Below are 20,079 nucleotides of genomic sequence, written 5' to 3'. Positions count from 1 at the left end.
CTGATGAATTTATTCACTGTTAGTGTTTAAGGTACTGGAAAATGTAAACCACGTAAAGTTACTAACATAAATTCTCATAACATTGCATATTTTTTTTGCAGACTCTCTTGCTCATTTTACCACTCTTATCTTAATATTTGTTATTTTAGAATCATGAAGACAAAGAATGGAAATTTGCTCGTGCCAAGCTTTGGCTTAGCTACTTTGATGATAAATGCACACTACCTCCACCTTTCAATGTCATTCCTTCTCCCAAGACTATCTGCTATCTCTTCAACAGCCTTAGTAAATGGATCAGCTCTCATACTTCAACTGGCAAAGTCAAACGTCAGAATAGCCTAAAGGTAAGAAATTGTCTGGAAAGTTAAGTGTATGTTAACAATCATACAAATATTCCTTGCTTAAATGAACCTAAGAGAATTTATATTGTTATCTACTTGCAAGTTCCTATGATGCTGTGGGTTGTATAATAAATAAATCACAATAATATATTCTAAGTATAGTCTTAGTTATATCCAAAATAATGGTTAAGCTGATAGGGGATTCAGTTGATGAAGAATTCAAGAGTAAGAATATAATTGCCCATCAACATGATTTTTATGGAAAATAGTTCTTATCAAACAAACCTGATGTAATTCTTTGAAGAGATTATAAGTTTAGTTGATGAAGGTAATTGAGTAAATGTAATATACTTATGTAAGATCTTTGATGTAGTACCACATGACACACTGATTCAAAATTAGCACTATACAATATCTGCAGAGTCCACATTAAATGAAATAAGAACTGGCTAACTGACAGAGCTTAAAAATAGTTGTCAGTGGGGAATTCTTATCAAATGCAGGACAGGGGGCGGAGGATCTAGTGGGGTTCTGCAATGATCAGTAAAAAGCCTGATGCTATTCAGCATTTTTGTCAGTGATCTGGAAGTAAATATAAAATCACTGCTAATAAAATTGGTGGCTGACACAAAGATTGGTTGAGTGGTAAATAATGATGACAACAGGGCAGTCATGTAGAGCGATTGGGATTACTTGGTAACCTGGGCCCATTCAGACAAAATGTGTTTAAATACAGCCAATACAAAGTTATATATCCAGGACCAAATAACGCAGGCCATACCTGTAGAACGGGGGACTGTAAATTCTGGAATGCAGTGATTATGTAAAGGATTTAGGGGTCTTGTTGGACAAGCAACTCAACATGAGCTCCAGTGTGATACTGTGACAAAAAAGAGCTAATGTATTCTTTGAATGTACAAATAGGGAAGTAGTGAGTAGGAGTAGGGAGGTGATTTTTATCTCTGTATATGGGGTTGGTGAGATCAATAATAATATACCGTGTAACAGTTCTGTTGCCTGCATTTTAAAAAGGATGTTGAAATATTGAAGAGGGTGCAGCAAGCACCACATAATGGTCCCTTCTGGCCTTAAACTCTCTTAGTCTATGGGTATGTCTACACTACAAAATTAGGTCGATATTATAGAAGTTGATTTTTAGAAATAGATTTTATACAGTCAATTGCGTATGTCCACACTAAGCGCATTAAGTTAGTGGAGTGTGTCCTCACTACCGTGACTAGCGTCGACTTACGGAGCGGTGCACAGTTCCCGCAGTCTCTGCCGCCCATTGAAATTCTGGGTTAAGCTCCCAAGGCCTGAGGGGGCAAAAACATTGTCGCGGGTGGTTTTGGGTACATGTTGCCAGTCGCCCCTCCCTCCGTCAAAGCAACGGCAGACAATTGTTTTGCACCTTTTTTCCATGTGGACGCCATACTGCTTTCAGCAGACGGTGCAGTAGGACTGCTAACCATTGTCATCCACCACTTCTGCAGCAACTCTTCTCTGCTGCTATTGTCTCAATAGCGAATTTCTCCATGTTGTCTGTCATGGGCTCCCGGGTATGTGTGTTCTTCCTCGGGAAATGTGTGCAGTGCTAACCATTGTTCTCCACCGCTTCTGCTGCAAAGTTGCTCTCATCAATCCACCTCGCAGGTCCTCTCGTCATTCTCTATAAATAACTATTCTTATGGCATCCATCATCAGCCACTGCTTCTGTTGCAACTCTACTCTCCTGCAGACCATACCATGGCAAGCATGGAGCCCACTCAGATCACCGCGGCAGTTATGAGCATTGTAAACATCTCGCGCATTATCCTGCAGTATGTGCAGAACCAGAACCTGCAAAAGCAGGCGAGGAGGCGACCGCAGGGTGGTGAGGAGAGTGATGAGGACATGGACATAGACTTCTCTCAAAGAATGGGCCCCGCTAGTTTGGCTATACTGGTGGCAATGGGGCAGGCTCATGCTGTGGAACACCGATTCTGGACCCCAGAAACAAGCATAGACTGGTGGGACCACATAGTGTTGCAGGTCTGGGACAATTCCCAGTGGCTGCGAAACTTTCGCATGCGTAAGGGCACTTTCATGAATTTTGTGACTTGCTTTCTCCTGCCCTGAAGCGTCAGAATACCAAGATGAGAGTAGCCCTCACAGTTCACAAGTGAGTGGCGATAGCCCTCTGGAAGCTTGCAACGCCAGACAGCTACCGGTCAGTCGGAAATCAGTTTGGAGTGGGGAAATCTACTGTGGCGGCTGCTGTGATCCAAGTAGCCAACGCAATCACTGAGCTGCTACTATCAAGGGTAGTGACTCTGGGAAATGTGCAGGTCATAGTGGATGGCTTTGCTGCAAAGGGATTCCCTAACTGTGGTGGGGCAATAGACGGTAACTCATATCCCTATCTTGGGACCGGACCACCTTGGCAGCCAGTACGTAAACCGCAAGGGGTACTTTTCAATGGTGCTGCAAGCACTAATGGATCACAAGGGATGTTTCACCGACATCAACGTGGGATGGCCGGGAAAGATACATGACGCTCGCATCTTCAGGAACTCTGGTCTGTTTGAACAGCTGCAGGAAGGGACTTACTTTCCAGACCAGAAAATAACTGTTGGGGATGTTGAAATGCCTATAGTTATCCTTGGGGACTCAGCCTACCCCTTAATGCCATGGTTTATGAAGCCATACATAGGCACCCTGGACAGTAGTAAAGAACTGTTCAACTATAGGCTCAGCAAGTGCAGAATGGTGGTAGAATGTGCATTTGGATGTTTAAAAGTGCGCTGGAGCAGTTGACTGACTTGCTTAGACCTCAGGGAAACCAGTATTCCCATTGTTATTACTGCTTGCTGTGTGCTCCACAATATCTGTGAGAGTAAGGGGGAGACATTTATGGCGGTGTGGGAGGTTGAGGCAAATCGCCTGGCTGCTGATTACACGCAGCTAGACACCAGGGCAATTAGAAGAACACATCAGGGTGTGCTGCACATCAGAGAAGCTTTGAAAACCAGTTTCATGACTGGCCAGGCTACGGTGTGACACTTCTGTTTGTTTCTCCTTGATGAAAACCCGCCCCCTTGGTTCACTCTACTTTCCTGTAAGCCAGCTGCCCTCTCCACTTCGATCACCGCTTGCAGAGGCAATAAAATCATTGTTGTTTCAAATTCATGCATTCTTTATTAATTCATCACAAAATAGGGGGATAACTGCCAAGGTAGCCTGGGAGGGGTGAGGGAGGAGGGAAGCACCGGGTGGGGTGGTGGAGGAGGGGAGGAGGAAAGGACAAGGCCACACTGATGTTCAAAACTATTTTAATGCCAGCCTTCTATTGCTTGGGCAGTCCTCTGAGGTGGAGTGGCTGGTTGCCCGGAGTCCCCACCCCCACGTTCTTGGGCGTCTGGGTGAGGAGGCTATGGAAACTGGGGAGGAGGGTGGGTGGTTACACGGGCTGCAGCGGCAGTCTGTGATCCTGCTGCCTTTCCTGCAGCTCCACCAGACGCTGGAGCTTATCAGTTTGTTCCCCCAGTAGCCTCAGCATTGCATCCTGCCTACTCTCATCACGCTGATGCCACCTCTCCTCTTGCTCCCGCAACCTCTCATCTTTCTCGTCCCTCCTGTCCTCACGTTCATTTTCTGCTTTCCTGGACTCTGCCACTGTTTGCCTCCACGGTGCTCTTTCAGTGTGGGAGGACTGCATAAGCTCAGAGAACATTTAATCACGAGTGCATTTTTTTCCCCTTCTTATCTGCGCTAGCCTCTGGGATGGAGATGATAGGGGGAGCGTTGAAACATTTTCAGCTGCGGGAGGAAAAAAAGGGAGAGTAGTATTTAAAAAGACACATTTTAGAGAACAATGGGTAGACTCTTTCACGGTGAACCAAGCTGTTAACATTACATGGCACGTGTGCTTTCGGTACAAGGTCGCATTTTGCCTCTTATATTGAGGGCCTGCCAGTTTGGTGTGAGAGATCACACACGCAGGGCTGGGCAACAGAATTTGGCTTGCAGGTAGCCATGGTAAGCCACAGTACTTTGGCTTCTTCAACCTTCCTAACATGTGGGAATGGTTTCAAACAGCAGCACACTCCTTTCCCATACCAAGCACCCGTTGGGTTGGCCATTTAAAAGGAGGGGCTGCGGTTTTCGGGTTAACGTGCAGCACAAACCCAACTAAATCTCCCCACCCCAATTCTCTGGGATGATCACTTCAGCTCTCCTCCCACCACGTGACTAGTATCAGGGAAGATCCCTGCCAGCCAAACGTGAACAGCTCCGCATGAACAGGCCCTCCTCCACCGCATGGCTAAAAGCGGGGATGATTTCTTTTCAGCCACAGGCAAACAGCCAAGCAGGAACTGCCAAACACCTCTGAATGTCCCCTTTATAATGTCCCTAGAGGATTTTTGCTCCATCCCCAGACACGTTAACAGACTTTTCCAGTAGCTGTACTGGCTGTGAATGCATCCCAAGTCTTCAGGGCAAATTAATCATTAAACCCGTTTGCTTTTAAACCATGTATTATATTTACAAAGGTACACTCACCAGAGGTGCCTTCTCCGGCTTCATGGTCTGGGAGCCTGCCTTGGGAGGGTTGGAAGGGTATTGGCTCCAGGGTGATAAACAGTTCCTGGCTGTCAGGGAGAACGGCTTCTCTGCTTGCCCGTTGTGCGCTATCCTCCTCCTCCTCCTCAAAATCCTCATCCCTGTTGCGTGAGACTCCCCCTTTGCAGGTGTTCACCGGCAGGGGTGGGGTAGTGGTAGGGACAACCCCTAGAATTGCATGCAGCTGATCATAGAAGCGGCATGTCTGGGGCTCTGACCCAGAGTGGCCGTTTGTCTCTTTGGTTTTTCGGTAGGCTTGCCTGAGCTCCTTAATTTTCACGCAGCACTGCTGCAGGTCCATGTTATAGCCTCTGTCCATCATGCCCTTGGAGATTTTTTCAAATATATTGGCATTTCGTCTTTTGGAACGGAGTTCTGTTAGCACGGATTCATCTCCCCATACAGCGATCAGATCCAGTACTTCCTGTTTGGTCCATGCTGGGACTGTATGTTTGTAATTCTGGGACTGCACGGTCACCTGTGTTGATGAGTTCGCCACGCTGGCCAAACAGGAAATAAAATTCAAAAGTTCCCGGTGCTTTTCCTGTGTACCTGGCTAGTGCATCTGAGTTGAAAATGCTGTCCAGAGCGGTCACAATGGAGCACTCTGGGATAGCTCCCGGAGAACCAATACCATTGAATTGCATCCACCCTACCCCAAATCTGACCTGGCGATGTCGATTTCAGCACTAATCCCCTCGTTGGGGAGGAGTACAGAAATCGATTTTAAGAGCCCTTTAAGTCGACAAAAATGGCTTTGTGTGGACGGGTGAAGTGTTAAATCGATCTAATGCTGCTAAATTCGACCTAAACTTGTAGCGTAGAGCAGGGCTATGAATCCAAAATATAACTGTTGGCACAGAACACGAACAAAAATATTTATTTCAGATTTTAATTGAGGTTTTTAATTAAGGCTGGCATAATTTTCATGTTTCAACAAAACCAAAACCTGTTAACCAAATCTTTAATGGCCCTGCTGCTTGATGTAAAACCTGTTAACACTTTTTTCTTCAGTGTTGAAATTTGTAATAATTTTGAAAATGGTGCAGTTAGAATATGCTAAAGTTGGGGGGGACAACTAATTTTAAACATGTCACATGACATGTCAAAATAAATAACCAAAAAAGGAACACTGGAGTCTCTTAATTTTTTTTGGTTTTACATTTTCTTTAAATAAACATAGTTAATGTACCCTATAATTATGCATACTAATTGCTACTGCTCCTTCTTGCAGCCAAAAATATTTCAAGCAAACCAGATTGAAAGACTGTACAGAACGTACATTTAAGTATAGAAATACTATTAATGACTAGATGATGGAAATCTCATACATCTGTATAACTTTTTCCAAGCCAGTTAGATTAAAAGACTTTCATTTCTGCTTTATGAATTGGGCACTGTAGGCCTGATTTTTATCTCAAAAGGCTGCACGCATTGTCACATGCATATACACAAGTTGAAAATTGGTACATACAGATTTCCAATTTGTGTGCACATATGTGGTGTTGTCCGTGCAATTGTACATAGGCTTCAGGGCTCAAAAATTAAATTAACACATAAAAATAAATCCCTTTTGTTTAGTAAACCTATATCTTTGTTTAAAGGAATGGAGAAATCTGAAGCAAAAGAGGGATGAGAATTACCAAAAGGTGATGTGTTGTTTAGTCCATCGTTACTTAACCTCCATGAGACAAAAGATGCAAAGCATGGATCAAGCAACTGTGGAAAATCTCAATGAACTGCGGCAAGATTTATCAAAATTCCGAAATGAAATGAGGGATCTGCTTGGCTTTCGGACATCTAAATATGCTATGTTTTATCCAAGAAATTAAGGTCCAGCTTTTAGAACATGTCTAACTGTAGTTGAAAGTGTTGGCCTAAGTCTGTTGTTGCCAGACCAATAGAAAAGCAAATTTTTTGCACAACCTTAAATTTGAAAATGTATTTGCATGAGTTTCAGCTAAGTTCAAAAGATGTGGAAATGAATGCAAAAACTATCATTCTTTTAAAGCTCTTTAAGTGTGTAATGTACAGTATGTAAAATATGTATATAGGATTTTACAATAAATGTTCCCCAAAATATGGATTTTGACAGGTCACATTACAGCTATCAGGCTTCAGGTCTTCATAGCTTGCATGTTGCATTTATTTCCCCTATTTTTGCTGTTTTGTCCCTCTTGGTTACTGCTTTTTCAAGTTGTGGGAAAAGGTGGAGATCTTAACAATACTTAAAAATATACCTGGCGCTTTCGTAATAGAAATGTAACCAGTATATGATTTAAAGTAGGTTGCAATAGAAAGTTAAACACTGCATGACTCTGAAAATGACAGTTTTTGTACATGATGCTGTTGACTGAATATTAACAACTGAAAAACATTGGGAAATGAAATTTGTGATTTGTTCCCTGAAAATTGCAGGGTAGTGGGGATGCTGAAATCTTGAACATAGAGCCAAAGTGAACTATCCATCTCCCGAACTTTCATGGATCCATTTAAAATAGTTATGTCCTCTCAAAAACATGTGAAGATTTTTCATGTGTGTACATTTGCAATATGCAACTCTTGAGATCTGGGAATTTTTTTAAAAATTAGCCTCTTAATTTTGAGTAGTGTTCAGAAACCTTGTGTATGTGGATTACACACAGTTGTTCTTTGGCATAGGAAAACATAATTTTTAAACAAGAATTAGATATCGGTCTAGAGCATGAATGTCACTTGTTTGCAAGGCTAAATATTTCTTGTCCATTAAAACAAATGGAAATATTGTACAATTATTTCTGTGTAAGAACATACACTATGCCTGTACATTGGAAGATATGCAATTCAGAAGGCTCTGTTTTAGAGTATGTATACACCGCAGCTGTGAGTGTGTTTTCCAGCACAATAGTACTCCTGGGGGAATTCTGAGCCAAAAAAGTATTAAAAATTCTGCAACAAAAAATTAAAAATGTTGCACACGTTTTAAAATTCTGCAAATGTATTTGTCAAAATAACACTACGTAATAACGCCAGTTTCAATTATTTTGGTAATTTATTTCTAAATATCTATCAGCAGGTATGTCGGTAATAATACAGACAGACACACAAATTCCCCCAGGAGTAGAAAGTTAAAGAAACCCCTGTGACAATCCAGTTCCTGTTTCTCTGCCCCCTTCTGCCAACAGAGCCAAGCCCTGTGGGCCCCCCAGCCCAGATACTCACACCTACTCCAACCCAGAGCCCAGCCGCAGGGCCCCCCTTAATCCTGAGACACCTGCCCCCCTCTCCCTCCCCCCTATCCCGAGCCCAGCCGCACTCCCCCCAGTGCGCCCCTCTACCCCTCAGAACCCAGGGAGAAACAGCCTGATGCTCACTGCCGTCTCCTACTCTCAGGGCATGCAGGGAACTGAAGCTGCTGGGAGCCCTCTAGCCCCTCCCTCTCCCCCCAGGAGTGTCTTCTATGTGTGAGCTGGGCTCTGCTGGGTCCAGCAGCCCCTCCTGGCAACCAGCAGCACTGCAGCCCATTTCTATGGGGGAAAGGAAATTCTGCCTGCACACAACATGAATTTCTGCAAAATTCTGCTGTGCGCAGTGGCACAGAATTCCCCCAGGAGTAACAATAGACAGACTTGCTAAAAGTAGCAGCGTAGCTGTGGGTATCACAGGTTGTGACTTTTTCTAACCATCCGAGTATGTATCTAGGGAGCCCAGGCAGGTTTGTACTCAGGCAGCTAGCCCAAGTTGCTGCCCACATCCCACCTACACAGCTATTTCTAGCACGCTAGCTTGAGCAGAGCTAGTGTGTGTCTTGCTACTTGTGTTGAGAAGCACCCTCCCAGCTGCAGTGTAGATATACCCTGTGAGAGATTTTTTCATATCCTATTTTAAATTTATCTTAATATTTTGTGTTCTTCCCGAATTTACTGCTTCCAACTGTAAGGTGTTTGTATCAGAATTATTATTAAACATCATAATTATTTGTGACTTTTATTCTTCTTACAATGGAAAGTAAGGGCTTTGTGAGTTTTCTGTGATAGAGGGTACAGTATATCTTCATATGCTTGTGTATAATTCAAGTAGACAAACTATAATTGAGAAAATGTGAGACTCCTGTATTTTTTTAATATGAAAAACACATATTTATGACAGAGGATTGTTTGGCAGTAATACTGTGGAGGCAGTGTTCTCCTAACATTCTGGGTTGGATATCAGATAATTAGTGAGTCTTAAGGCCAAAAGGCGCAGGTAGCCACAGTGGCCTATAACCATAACTGATCCTGGGGCTTATAGAGAGAAGTTGAGGCTTTTGTCAATGTTCCCCCTTTTGAGGAAGTTCTTATAAAATATTTCTTGTAAAAGTAATATATTTTCTGTACTATGGAATTATGCATATCCCAAATGGGGTTTAAACATCAGGCCTTTTGATCTCCTTCTGTAGAGAGATTCTGAATTGTCTGTCAGCTTTTTAATTTGAATAAGGACTATGTTCTAAGACAAGAGGATGATCAAATTCTTGACTTGGCTGGTGAGTGGTGTTAATTTATAATCCAAACATAAAAGCTGTATATGTTATCTCATATACTCCAAAAAAGGAAGGAAGGAAGGAAAGAAAGAAAGAACATTTGAAAAATATGGTTGTATTAGATATGAATAAAAACATATACTTGAAACAAATATTTAGGAGAGAGCTTATCATTTCCAATGCATTACACACCATGTCAAGATATGTTAGCCTAGGAATTTAAGGAAGTTGGCTGGAAGTTATAGCTACCGATCTATTAATATTTCCACATTATTCCCTTTATTTCTCTGTCTATAAACCAGTAATTCCCTTTTCTCCTTCCACCTGCCCAGCAGACTATAGAACTATGTTTTGTAAAGGCATTTCTCTGGAGTTGGGAAAAAAACCCTAAAGTTTTCTTTTGCTTCAGATTTTCATGTCTATAATCATAGAAACATTGGCTGAAAGGGATGTCACAAAGTCATCTAGTCCATCCCCCTGCCTTGAGATGGGATCAAATATACCTAGAAGTGTGGTTCAGGTTCCTGTAAAGCAGAGTTTTATTCTCTATGGCTTTAGTCACAACATACATTTTAGTGTGTTCATTGTATTTGGGACTTGGAGGTGGCTATGGTCCTCATGTCTTTCTTCTTGGGCACAAGTAAAGTAGAGACGAGTAAATGTCCTTTCTGGGTGAGGCATATTCAATCTGGTCATATCCTTCAGACTTCTTTGTCTCCCAAGGTTTTAAGAAAGAGATTGTTTGTTTGTTTCTTACTTGACAGCTCACTGTTAATCACACCTGTGTTTCTCATACTGCCACAAGAATGGAGCTGATGTTACAGACTCCTTTCAAGCTGTAGCCTTGAACAGATTTGTTGATGAAAGGATCGTCAATTAAGGTATTGGCATGGATGTGACACTTGGTTTTCAGATTTTCTGGGCTTCATCCAAGAAACATTTATTGGTCCATTAGGTAAAAAGCCTGGAAACACCTGACTGAAATATGCCTCTCTGAGGAGAAAATAGCTCTCTACAGCTCAGTAACAAGAGTTTATGCAAGTCTAGTAATTCATTTGGATGATGCTATGGCTTCTGAAATTAGAATGTAAACCTTCAATATGCAAGTGATGGGATCACATGGAAACATTTTTTTCACCTGGTGCATTAACAGGACTCTTAGTCTAGTGGATCTGACATTACCTTTTACCGTGGATTATTTCGTTTCTGTTACCAACATCAGGAGTATTTTCTCTACTGAAATTAATTTAGTGGCCATTTCAGCCTCTTGACTTAGAATCTTGGGTATTTTTTCTTGTCACATAACTCCATCTACTTGTCTCCATGCCTCAACTGCAGCACAAATGCTCTCAACTGACATAAAAAGAATACAGCAAGAAGCTTGATCAGAGCTTATTTTGCTATAGGATTTAGGAATTTCTTCATACAAACTGCAATACTATATAAGGCATAACAGCAGCAAATGTTTCTGCTAATGAGACTGTTGAGGTATGCTGACTGCTTCAGGTTCTTTTATCTATTTCAAGTGAGCTGTCATTTTGTTTCATAGGAAATTTCTTTGTCTTGATCAAACTAATATCTCCTTTATATCCTGTACATGAAAATTCCCTCTCCTTTTTAAAAAGCATTTTCTTCATGCCAATATAATTTCTAGCAGAACGGTCTAGCAAAGGGTCAAGAACAGATATTTTTGACTTTCATTCTGTTTCTGGCTAAAATGGTCCCCAGAGTTTGTATCTGCTAGTTATCTTCCTTTGGTCCTATTTGGTCTGTCACAGACTAGATGTAAGTGACTACATCTCAAATTTGCTATTTCTAAAATTATATTTGGAATCACTGTCCCCTGAGCAGTGTGTTACTTTTTAAAATTTTTTACCTTGCTCCAATGTAAGCAGGGTTGGGGGAGGGAGGAGCGACAGGTAAAATAGCTCAAGCTAGTATTTAGGAAATCCTTAAACAGGGTGAGGGATATATGTGGAATAGGGCTTCCTCAGCAAGAAAAGAGAACCTGTTTCTAGGAAAGCCTTGGGGAATAAGGCAGTATGTTCAGGTTGGGAAGTTCATGAGGAGGGGCTGTGAATAGCAGCGGGGTCAGGAGCCCCCTCTGCTGTGAGGTGAGAGAAGAGATTTATAGTAAGCTGTTGGACTCTCCCTGCTATCGAAAAGCATCCCCCCAAAAAACAAACCAACAAAACTGCCTGTATTGGTGATTGGGGGGGGCGGGGGGGAGGAGAATAAACCACCAGTACAGGGATGATGCCTTCCAAAATATCTATTGTGGAAGTGAGCCAGGCACCCACTTGTTATTAGCTGTTGTGAGGCTGGGGCTACATTGGTGAACAGTGATTAACAAAGTAATATCTAATATTTACATGGTCTCTAACACAGAGATTAGAACAGTTGTGTGTCGGCCCCCCCCCCCCATCCTGTAAGTAGGAGAGAGTACACATAGCTTCCAGAGCACTGCACGAGTATAAAGGTGTCACCAAGCTGTTGTCTAGGCTTGCAGGTACCAGAATGCATAGTCTATACATGAACCAGTATTTGAAAACTGAGTGTAAAACTGGAGCATTACAAATGTGGTTTGAAAACAAATGTCACTTTAAGAGCACCAAAGCAGGAGAGGCAGCTTGGTTTACTGGGTAGAGCAATGGACGGGGAGTCAGGAGACCAGAGTTCTATTGCAGGCTCTACCATTGAACTGCTAGGTGATGCTGGGTGAATAATTTCATCTCTCTGTGCTTCTATGTCCTCCTGCCTTTTTCTGTGTTAACTCTTCAGAGCAGGAACTTTCTCACATTCATTGTGTGTTCTGTACAATCCCTCGTATAATGGGATGTTAGTCTTTTTTGGTGCCTTTAGGCACTACCATAATGCAAACAGTCGTGGGGAGGGAAACATTTTAGAAATATGATTTTCAAATTGATGTTACCTTTAAGAATTCTCACTTTTTATTTGGTTATGTTTAAAATCACCTTTTTAATCTGAGGAATCCAAGGGATAAACTGACCTCTGAACAGTATTTATTGAAAAGGATGATAATTTCTTAAGCACCCAAGGAAGCCTGAGCTTCTAGTACCACATACAATTAGTCAGTGACAAAGTTCAGGCTTTGTGTAGTTGTAGAACGAGAAATAAAAACAGTTTGTCTGCCTTCCACAGATTGTTGTTCAGTTTCTCCATTATGTGTCAGTAAAATTTACATTCCTCCATCTACTTTAACTTGAGTTTTTATTTCAGAATAAGGATCAGACAGGATGCAATGGACAGAACTGACAGCAGTAACTGGCGTTATATCACAAGCATCTCCCTGCCAGTCAACTCCTTTCCTTTATGTATAAAGGCTGATAACGTGGGAATACTGTCTAACAGAAAATGAATCACTCTCACTTTGTAGCACTTCTTTCTTCCACATCAGCCTATGGGGACAGATATACCACCATCTGCATCCCCAGTACTAAGCTGAGTGTCACTCTGAATCTTGGTCTCCCATTCTGCGAAAGAGGATAGCATACTGTTTGCAGGTGTAGTTCACTGCCCCTGGACTGGTTCCTAGCCGTACCTACGTAGGTTAACAATATCATTTGGCTTTTATTTGTGAAATACTGAAAAATAAAATAAACAATGTAGATAAAACATCGCTAGATAAAAGCACTGCACTATAGTAGTTTCAGATTTTTTAAAGCTCTAATCCAATTCCCTTTGACTTTAATGTACATGCTGTAAGTGTGGTGCCATTCTTGAATCACAAGCATGTAAATGATCAGAGATTTTCTATTTTTAGCATGCCCTACTTAATACATAGAGAATTTTTTAATACCTTGGTGTATCATGCGTGAGGTTTTAAAATTTTTATTAAGCATAGATAATAATGCAAGAACCCATATAATAAAACAACTTTAGAAGAAAAAGCTAAGTTAAAATGAATTACTATAAATATTGCACTTATTCTTATTTTACATCTGCACATAACTCATTCCTAAAAAAATCCTTCTGAGACAAGTATAAATTAATAGCTTCAAAGGCGTCAGAATTTGGCATGCTTCAGATCAGATGGTTATGCTGCAAATCTTGCAGTTTAAAATTTGGGATCTATTCTCCTCTATATATTTTTTCATTGACAGTGCCAGTTACATGGTTATATGTAAGGGACAGTAAACTGACAAGATCTCTTTGGTCATGGTCAGTTTTATCTTCCTGATTTTTTACTGTATGAAAATTGTTCCTCACAAAGAGATGACAGAATGCAAGTAAAGAATTCACATTTTAACATCGTTTGTTTTTCAAGGTGTTCAGGATCTTTTGGTTCTTAGTCTTGAAACTCATGATAAAGTTGTTGGGCAGGACTTTACCTCTGCCATCTTCTTCTAGCTGGCCCATGATGATGTAGTTTAGACCTACAGAAAGGAAGGTGAGGTAAGACAAATCTCTTTCTAAACATAACTTGGAAAGAATAGTTATATTCTTGTGGGCTCTATTTACACAGGTAGTGCTGCATACATTGCATAAAAGGTGCATCCCCCACTTTCTGTTAAAAAGTAGGTTTTGGCTACAAATTGGGTAATCTGTCCTCTGAAAACCACTTTACGTAATTTCAGTCCTAACTCAGCTAGCTTGATTCTTAGCTAGAGAAGAATGTGTCTCATCCAGTGTAAATTTGTCTAATAAGCTCATATACTTGGACAGGTATGATTTTAAAAGCCAGTTGTCACAAGTATCCTCCAGTCCCAGGGCCACAGCGGGGGTCCAAGTGCTGGGGCTTCCCCCGCCACCCCCTGCGCTACTGTGGGGGACCAGCGTTGGGGCGCTGGGTCTTCTCCTGCCTGGCACTTCGGCCAGAGAATGGGGTTGGGCATGGGGGCTTACCTGCAGCCCCGCAGCTTCTGCCAGGGATGGTTGTGGGGCACTTGGGCTTTCCCCATCCCACAGCTTCTGCCAGGGAAGGGATTGGAGGGCACGGGGGAGGAGGGGGATTTCCCTGCCCACCCAGCATTGCTGCCACAGACTGGGGTTGGGGGGCAGAGGCTTTCCCTTCCCTGCCTGCCTGCCTGGCGGCCGGGACTCTGGCCTTCCACCCCTGGTTGGTGGAGGCCCCTGGGCATGGACTCTGTGGCTAATCTGCCACTATGCCTGTTTAAAGGGAATCAGTTTACTCCATCAAGGACATTTTGTTATATCTCCTAGATATCCAGATTCCAGGCAGCAAAAGATAAAAGCAAAAATTAATTTCTGACTAGGATTTCTTCTTTGGTGCTGGCCATTTTGGATACATGTTGGAAATACCAGCGGCATACTGAGTGTTTTGCTTTATACTCTAGTTAAATTGTGATTTTTCCCTGTTCTGGTTCCATTTTTGGTTTCTTTGTTGCTTTTACTACAGTTTACTCAGGAGGCTGGGTTGAGGTCTGTTCTCAATTTCTTGTTACTATGAAACCTTGTCTAAGCATTTCTAATAACGATACACTTGCCATCTTGATTACATTTTATTGGATGTTGCCTTGGTTGACATGCTTGATACAGAATTTTGTTTGGTATAGCTACAGTGATGTTACTTCCCATCAGATATCAAGTGGGTGTATTACTATTAGACTGCCTGTAAGATAGTTGAGGTAGGGAGGTATTAAGTAAATTAGCACAAAACAGCTATGGAGGAGGAGAGGTCATCATGCTTTCAAATGTGCTCTTGGTTGTCGTATTGAGTACTCTTAGGTTTAACCTCTTTGCATTTACCCCCTCTAAATCACTGCATGTGAAAACAGGCTCCCAAACACCTAAATCCAAAACTGAAATCCAGCTAAGCTTTATTTGGGAACACCAAAACAAGTTCCTGTGGATTTTATTACAATCATGATACTGAACCACTGCATCAATGAAGTTGTAAGAATTGTTTCACCTACAACATGTATCAGATTTAAAGTCTATGCCTAAGTTTTACAATCAAGTATATGTTTATCTATGAAGTCTGTCATGTAGGTCAAGTGATTCTGAAAACAACTGTAAAAATGCATTATATAGATAGTTTTTTCTTGAAATTAGTTATTCTGATACATTAGCTGACTAATTAAAATTGTTAGAAGAGCTATGAAAACGGAAGCAATGGTGAGCAAAGTTTTACAGAAACCTACAGCAGTTATTTCTCTTGTTTACTTACCTCTCCTGATGAGAGGGCACTGCTTACAAACAACAATGATCTTGGCACTCATATTCTTGCCTGCTTGCTGGATTGCTAAATTTCCTTCCTTATATACATTTATGATTGATATTGTTGCATGTAAGCTACCGCCCCGTGGGACTGCTGTGATAACAGTTCCAGTTATTACTAGAAGAAAGAATATATTAGTTTTCAGTATCATGTTTATTTTTATAGCAGGTTAAATTTTTGATCTGTCAGACTTGATGGATGCCCCTTTAACTCTTGCTTATTTCCAAAGGGTAAGAAGGTAACAGAAATACGTTATCAGCCACCAAAATGAGGGTTGCAACATTGCAAAAATCCCAGCACTTCGAATGGGTCACTCGTTATAGGTAAATTTTGGTGGTCATATTGAGGTTTGTCAAAAATAGAACTGTTTCCAGAAAACACCAACAACTTGGAAATCCAATTCTATGATGTTAGTTATTAAACTCTATGATGTTAGTTATTTTTTTAAAGACGGGACCCACCATCATATCATCTCATCTGACTTCCTGTGTATCACACGAGATAAGACTTTATTAACCTTTTATTTTTTTCTTTTTGATTTTTAAAATAGTTGGAAACTCTTACACCCATTATTATTTAATTGTCTTACACTGGGCTCCTGCATCGCCCATGTCTCCTTTTTGAGGAAGAAGGGGCACCATTAAGCTCACATGCCCAATAAAAAATATTTGACCTTTTTTCAGAGATGCTGAATGCCCACAGATCCCACTGATGTCAACGGAACTTGTGGGTATTTAGGATCTCTGAAAAACAGAAAATCAAACCTGTTTATTTTCAGACATATTTTAGTATATTTATAGTAAGAAGAACCTCCTACCTGCTGATTGAATTGTGAAACTGCTAGGCTGCACAAAACACCTACACTTTTCTTTAGAAGGTGAACTGCAAAGCAAGAAAAAAGTGCCCTTTTTATTTACTCTTTAAGATACATAAAGACAACCTCTAAAGTTTAGTACATTCTTTGGATGATTTTCCCCCTTCCTCCCCCAATAGAAATATCAGGTCTTGTCATCCCTGTTTTTGCTCGAGAGCTCTTTGGAAGCCTGGAGAAATGGAGTGGGATAGTGACATGACAATAGGCTGAAAGCAGAACTGCAGTTTTCTTCACTGTCAAAAGGCAATGGTGAATTTTAGGACCTGACTCTCATCTCACACTGGTTTTATACTTATGGAACTCCACTGACTTTAGTAATTCACAGACTGCCACTTAAATTTAAGCCTATATAATGTCACTATCCTAACTCTTGTTTTCTAATCCTCCAAAGAGTCCTCAGCAAGAAAAAGACATGACCTAATATTCCTAATGTAAAGAAACAAGCAGAAGCAAACTTTAGGCCATAATTATGAAAGGAACAATAAATGGTACAACCATTTTTCTCCTTTGCAGTTCACCTTCAAATGAGATCTTGAATGATCTAATACATGCTGACTGAATAGTTTAAACATTGGTGTAACCAACATTTCAGATCAAACATTTGTGAAATTATATAATGTATTCTTTTAATTTAGAACTTCTTGCAGTTATATGTGATGCAGTTTCATCACAACAGGACTATAGATATTACATTAATGGAGACTAAGAAAACATACTTCTAAAGATCAGCTACCAAATATTACAGGTATACAATACATATAAAAAAAGAAATTGCTCTTTTTTCCAAGGGTGTCAAAGCCAGCAAAATTAAAAACTTCTGCATTAATTCAAACCCTAGATCACATACCCAAACATCTTATTTTAAAGAGGAACTGAAACTTCAGATCATCAAAAGCTGGGTGAAGTATTAAAAGCTGTTCATTTCCCCTACGGGATAGAAGGAAAGTGCCTTGCATTGTGTCACCCAATGGCCAAAAAAGCCTTTGACCCAGATCATGGGCTGTGATCAAGTTGCTGCACAGCTCAATAAGGGGAGCAAACAACGTAGTTTAAGGCCATTTTCAGGTCCCTCTGATTGTGAGCCAATCTGCATTGAGGGCAAATTAGAGAAACCTGAAGGCTTCTCTAATTTGCACCAGCAACCACCTCTCTATGCTGGCAGACAGGAAGGGAAGTGGCATAAGACATTACATTATGGCCCTATGCTATCTAAGGATTCACCTGTGATAGGGGATTTTTCCAGGGCCCCCAGATCTGCTGTCTTTAGGGCTGTTTTGCTATGGCAAAGTGGCACAAAGCTTCACCCAGTGTATTAGAGGAAAGCCAATTAGCAATATGATCACTGGATTAGCTCGAAAGGCTACTGTGGGCAACTTTCTTTGGCAGAGAGGATGGTGGCTACAACATGAGGTTTCAATGGCAGTAGAAGAGAGTGAGATTTAAAAAGAGGCGTCCAACAGTAATATGGGGGAATCACCTCGGAAGGTAACTAAACAAAGTCACTGACTGATAGTACTGTGCAAATACAGTAAAACATCATTTAATCACCAGTGATTTATATCTGAATAAGAAAACTATGGCTCACAGGCTTTCACAGCTTCTCCATATTTCGCCGTAGGTTATTTTAAAAAATATTTTGAACATCTACAAACTGAATTATGGAATAGTGAGTAATGCAAGTACGTACAACAAACATACCATTGTGAATAAAATATATACAGGCTGTTCCAGCAAGACAGCATGCCAGTATAGTACCTGAATCAACACTTTCATATAGCAACAGTTCACCTTCTGTGTAGTCATTTGTGTTTAGACTGAGAAAGTATGTTTGTTTCTGATACACATTCACTGTCTTTACTTCAAAACAGCTCCAGGAACGTATTGAGTCACAGATACGTAAGAGAAAGAGAGAGAGAGTATGATGATATGAAAACATTTCTTTGCATACTAATAGCAATTTACAACTACATTCTCTGTAATTCCTCAGAGACTAAACACATAGTCCCAAGTCAATAATTATAAAGAAATAAACTTTGTTGTTCTTACCAAAGTTACTTGAACAGTAATGGCTCTCAAGAGTCCCATTCCTTCTACATTTTTGCTGGCAAAGGGCAACTGTAGGTTTCAAAGCTTTTTTTCATAGGACAAAAACGTAAATGAGTAAAATTGATATTGAGTGTATTAAAACATTCTAAATAATATTTTCAAGATTCTTTCTGGCGTTTTCAATCTGCAAAACTAGATTTGGGATTCCAAAGGATGAATTGCCTGAAGATGATTTCAGTATTCGTCTTCTTCCAACTTCCTCACCCAATCTTTATTGGATCTTTTTTATTATACACATTGTCTTCACTTATCTGTTTCAATGGCCATGTTAAGTGAACAGAATTGAAAACGCCTTGTACAATCCAGAATGCATACTATACATATAGAGATTTCAGCTGTCCACTTGGTTTGTGAGGTTACAAAACTGCACGCAATAAACTGTCGGGTACAACTAAAACCTGTCTATAAGGCATGCATTTTTTAGGAAATATTTGGTTGCAAAGTCATGAAATATGAAAGTACAGCCTTAATTAATCCCTATTGTGTCTATGCATTCAAGTATAAATGTTAAGTGATATGTGTGTGTGTGTGTGTGTGTGTGTGTTGGAGTAAATAGGGATGCCAAGATGGCATTAAAATGATGGCAGCTTAATTAGTCTTAATTTTGTGGGTTCACAATATATCACTGTTCATGTTCTTTTAATGCACAGTTTCTCTTTTTTTATTTATAGTAACAATTTGCAATAACATTTATATTTGACAATGTAATGTGATCTGAGACATGCATTCAAATTATCTCCTTGTATTCTTACCCACTGCCATGCAGTCTTAACAGTATACTTTTAAAATACCATCGAGACACAATGTTATAATTATAACTAGACAGCCTCCTTCAGACACAAAAGATAATCTTGCAGTTAAAGTACTGTACTGCACTGCGAATCAGGTGATATGGGTTCCATTTCCTCGCCCTGCCAATATCTTTGTATGAGTCGCTTAAACCTTCTGTGCCTCAGTTACCCATCTGTAAAACAGTACTTCCTTTCTCCCTCTTTGTTCCTTTTGTCTATTTAGAGAATATGCGTGAAATGCATATTAAAGACTGGGTTAATGCATCACAAAATATTTTGTCAACTATGACTTAGTGTGCATTCATGATAATACTTCAAGGTATACTAGTAAGTGTAGTATATCTAGTAGTACTGTACATTTTGTAAAAATAATAAAATCTGGTTGGTACGAGTCCTCACCACAGCATATGAGAAGTGGGAAGATGCTTGTGTGAATGAGAAATGTTGCAATTTAGCGAAGCATGAACTGGAGAGGGTCTGGCTGTATTTAATTAAACCTTTAATCGGTATCAATTTTATCTGTAGCTATACTGTAAGCAACATGATTTGACCTATACAGTGAAGTTAAAAAAAACACCTCATTATGCAGCATTATGTGAAACATTTAATTGATAGTCACTGACCTACTTTTAATCCTTTGAAAACCTCATGGTTTTTCAGTA

The 20,079-nt window shown here is 40.5% G+C and overlaps 2 protein-coding genes across 6 annotated transcripts in view; one reads left to right on the top strand and one right to left on the bottom strand.

Annotated features, from left to right (window-relative positions):
* TRPC1 (transient receptor potential cation channel subfamily C member 1) overlaps window positions 1-9,596 on the top strand; it is a 47,911-nt gene extending 38,315 nt beyond the window's left edge. For 4 of the 5 annotated variants that reach the window (XM_077827275.1, XM_077827276.1, XM_077827279.1 and 1 more), the window contains 2 exons: window positions 150-344; window positions 6,548-9,596. In XM_077827275.1, coding sequence (XP_077683401.1) covers window positions 150-344; window positions 6,548-6,775 — 423 coding nt within the window. In that variant the 3' untranslated portion in view covers window positions 6,776-9,596. The remainder of the gene's footprint in view (window positions 1-149; window positions 345-6,547) is intronic. The other variant, XM_077827278.1, reaches the window with a different exon arrangement.
* Window positions 9,597-13,619: 4,023 nt separating this feature from the next.
* PCOLCE2 (procollagen C-endopeptidase enhancer 2) overlaps window positions 13,620-20,079 on the bottom strand; it is a 42,614-nt gene continuing 36,154 nt past the window's right edge. The window contains exons 7-9 of the mRNA XM_077827273.1: window positions 18,567-18,650; window positions 15,596-15,763; window positions 13,620-13,841 (exon numbers count right to left, since the gene is read on the bottom strand). Coding sequence (XP_077683399.1) covers window positions 13,711-13,841; window positions 15,596-15,763; window positions 18,567-18,650 — 383 coding nt within the window. The 3' untranslated portion in view covers window positions 13,620-13,710. The remainder of the gene's footprint in view (window positions 13,842-15,595; window positions 15,764-18,566; window positions 18,651-20,079) is intronic.

The sequence above is a fragment of the Eretmochelys imbricata genome, chromosome 9 (genome assembly GCF_965152235.1).
Source record: "Eretmochelys imbricata isolate rEreImb1 chromosome 9, rEreImb1.hap1, whole genome shotgun sequence".
NCBI lineage: Eukaryota > Metazoa > Chordata > Testudines > Cheloniidae > Eretmochelys > Eretmochelys imbricata.
Note: the sequence above shows the minus strand (reverse complement) of the source record. Positions and strands in the feature narration are given on the sequence as shown.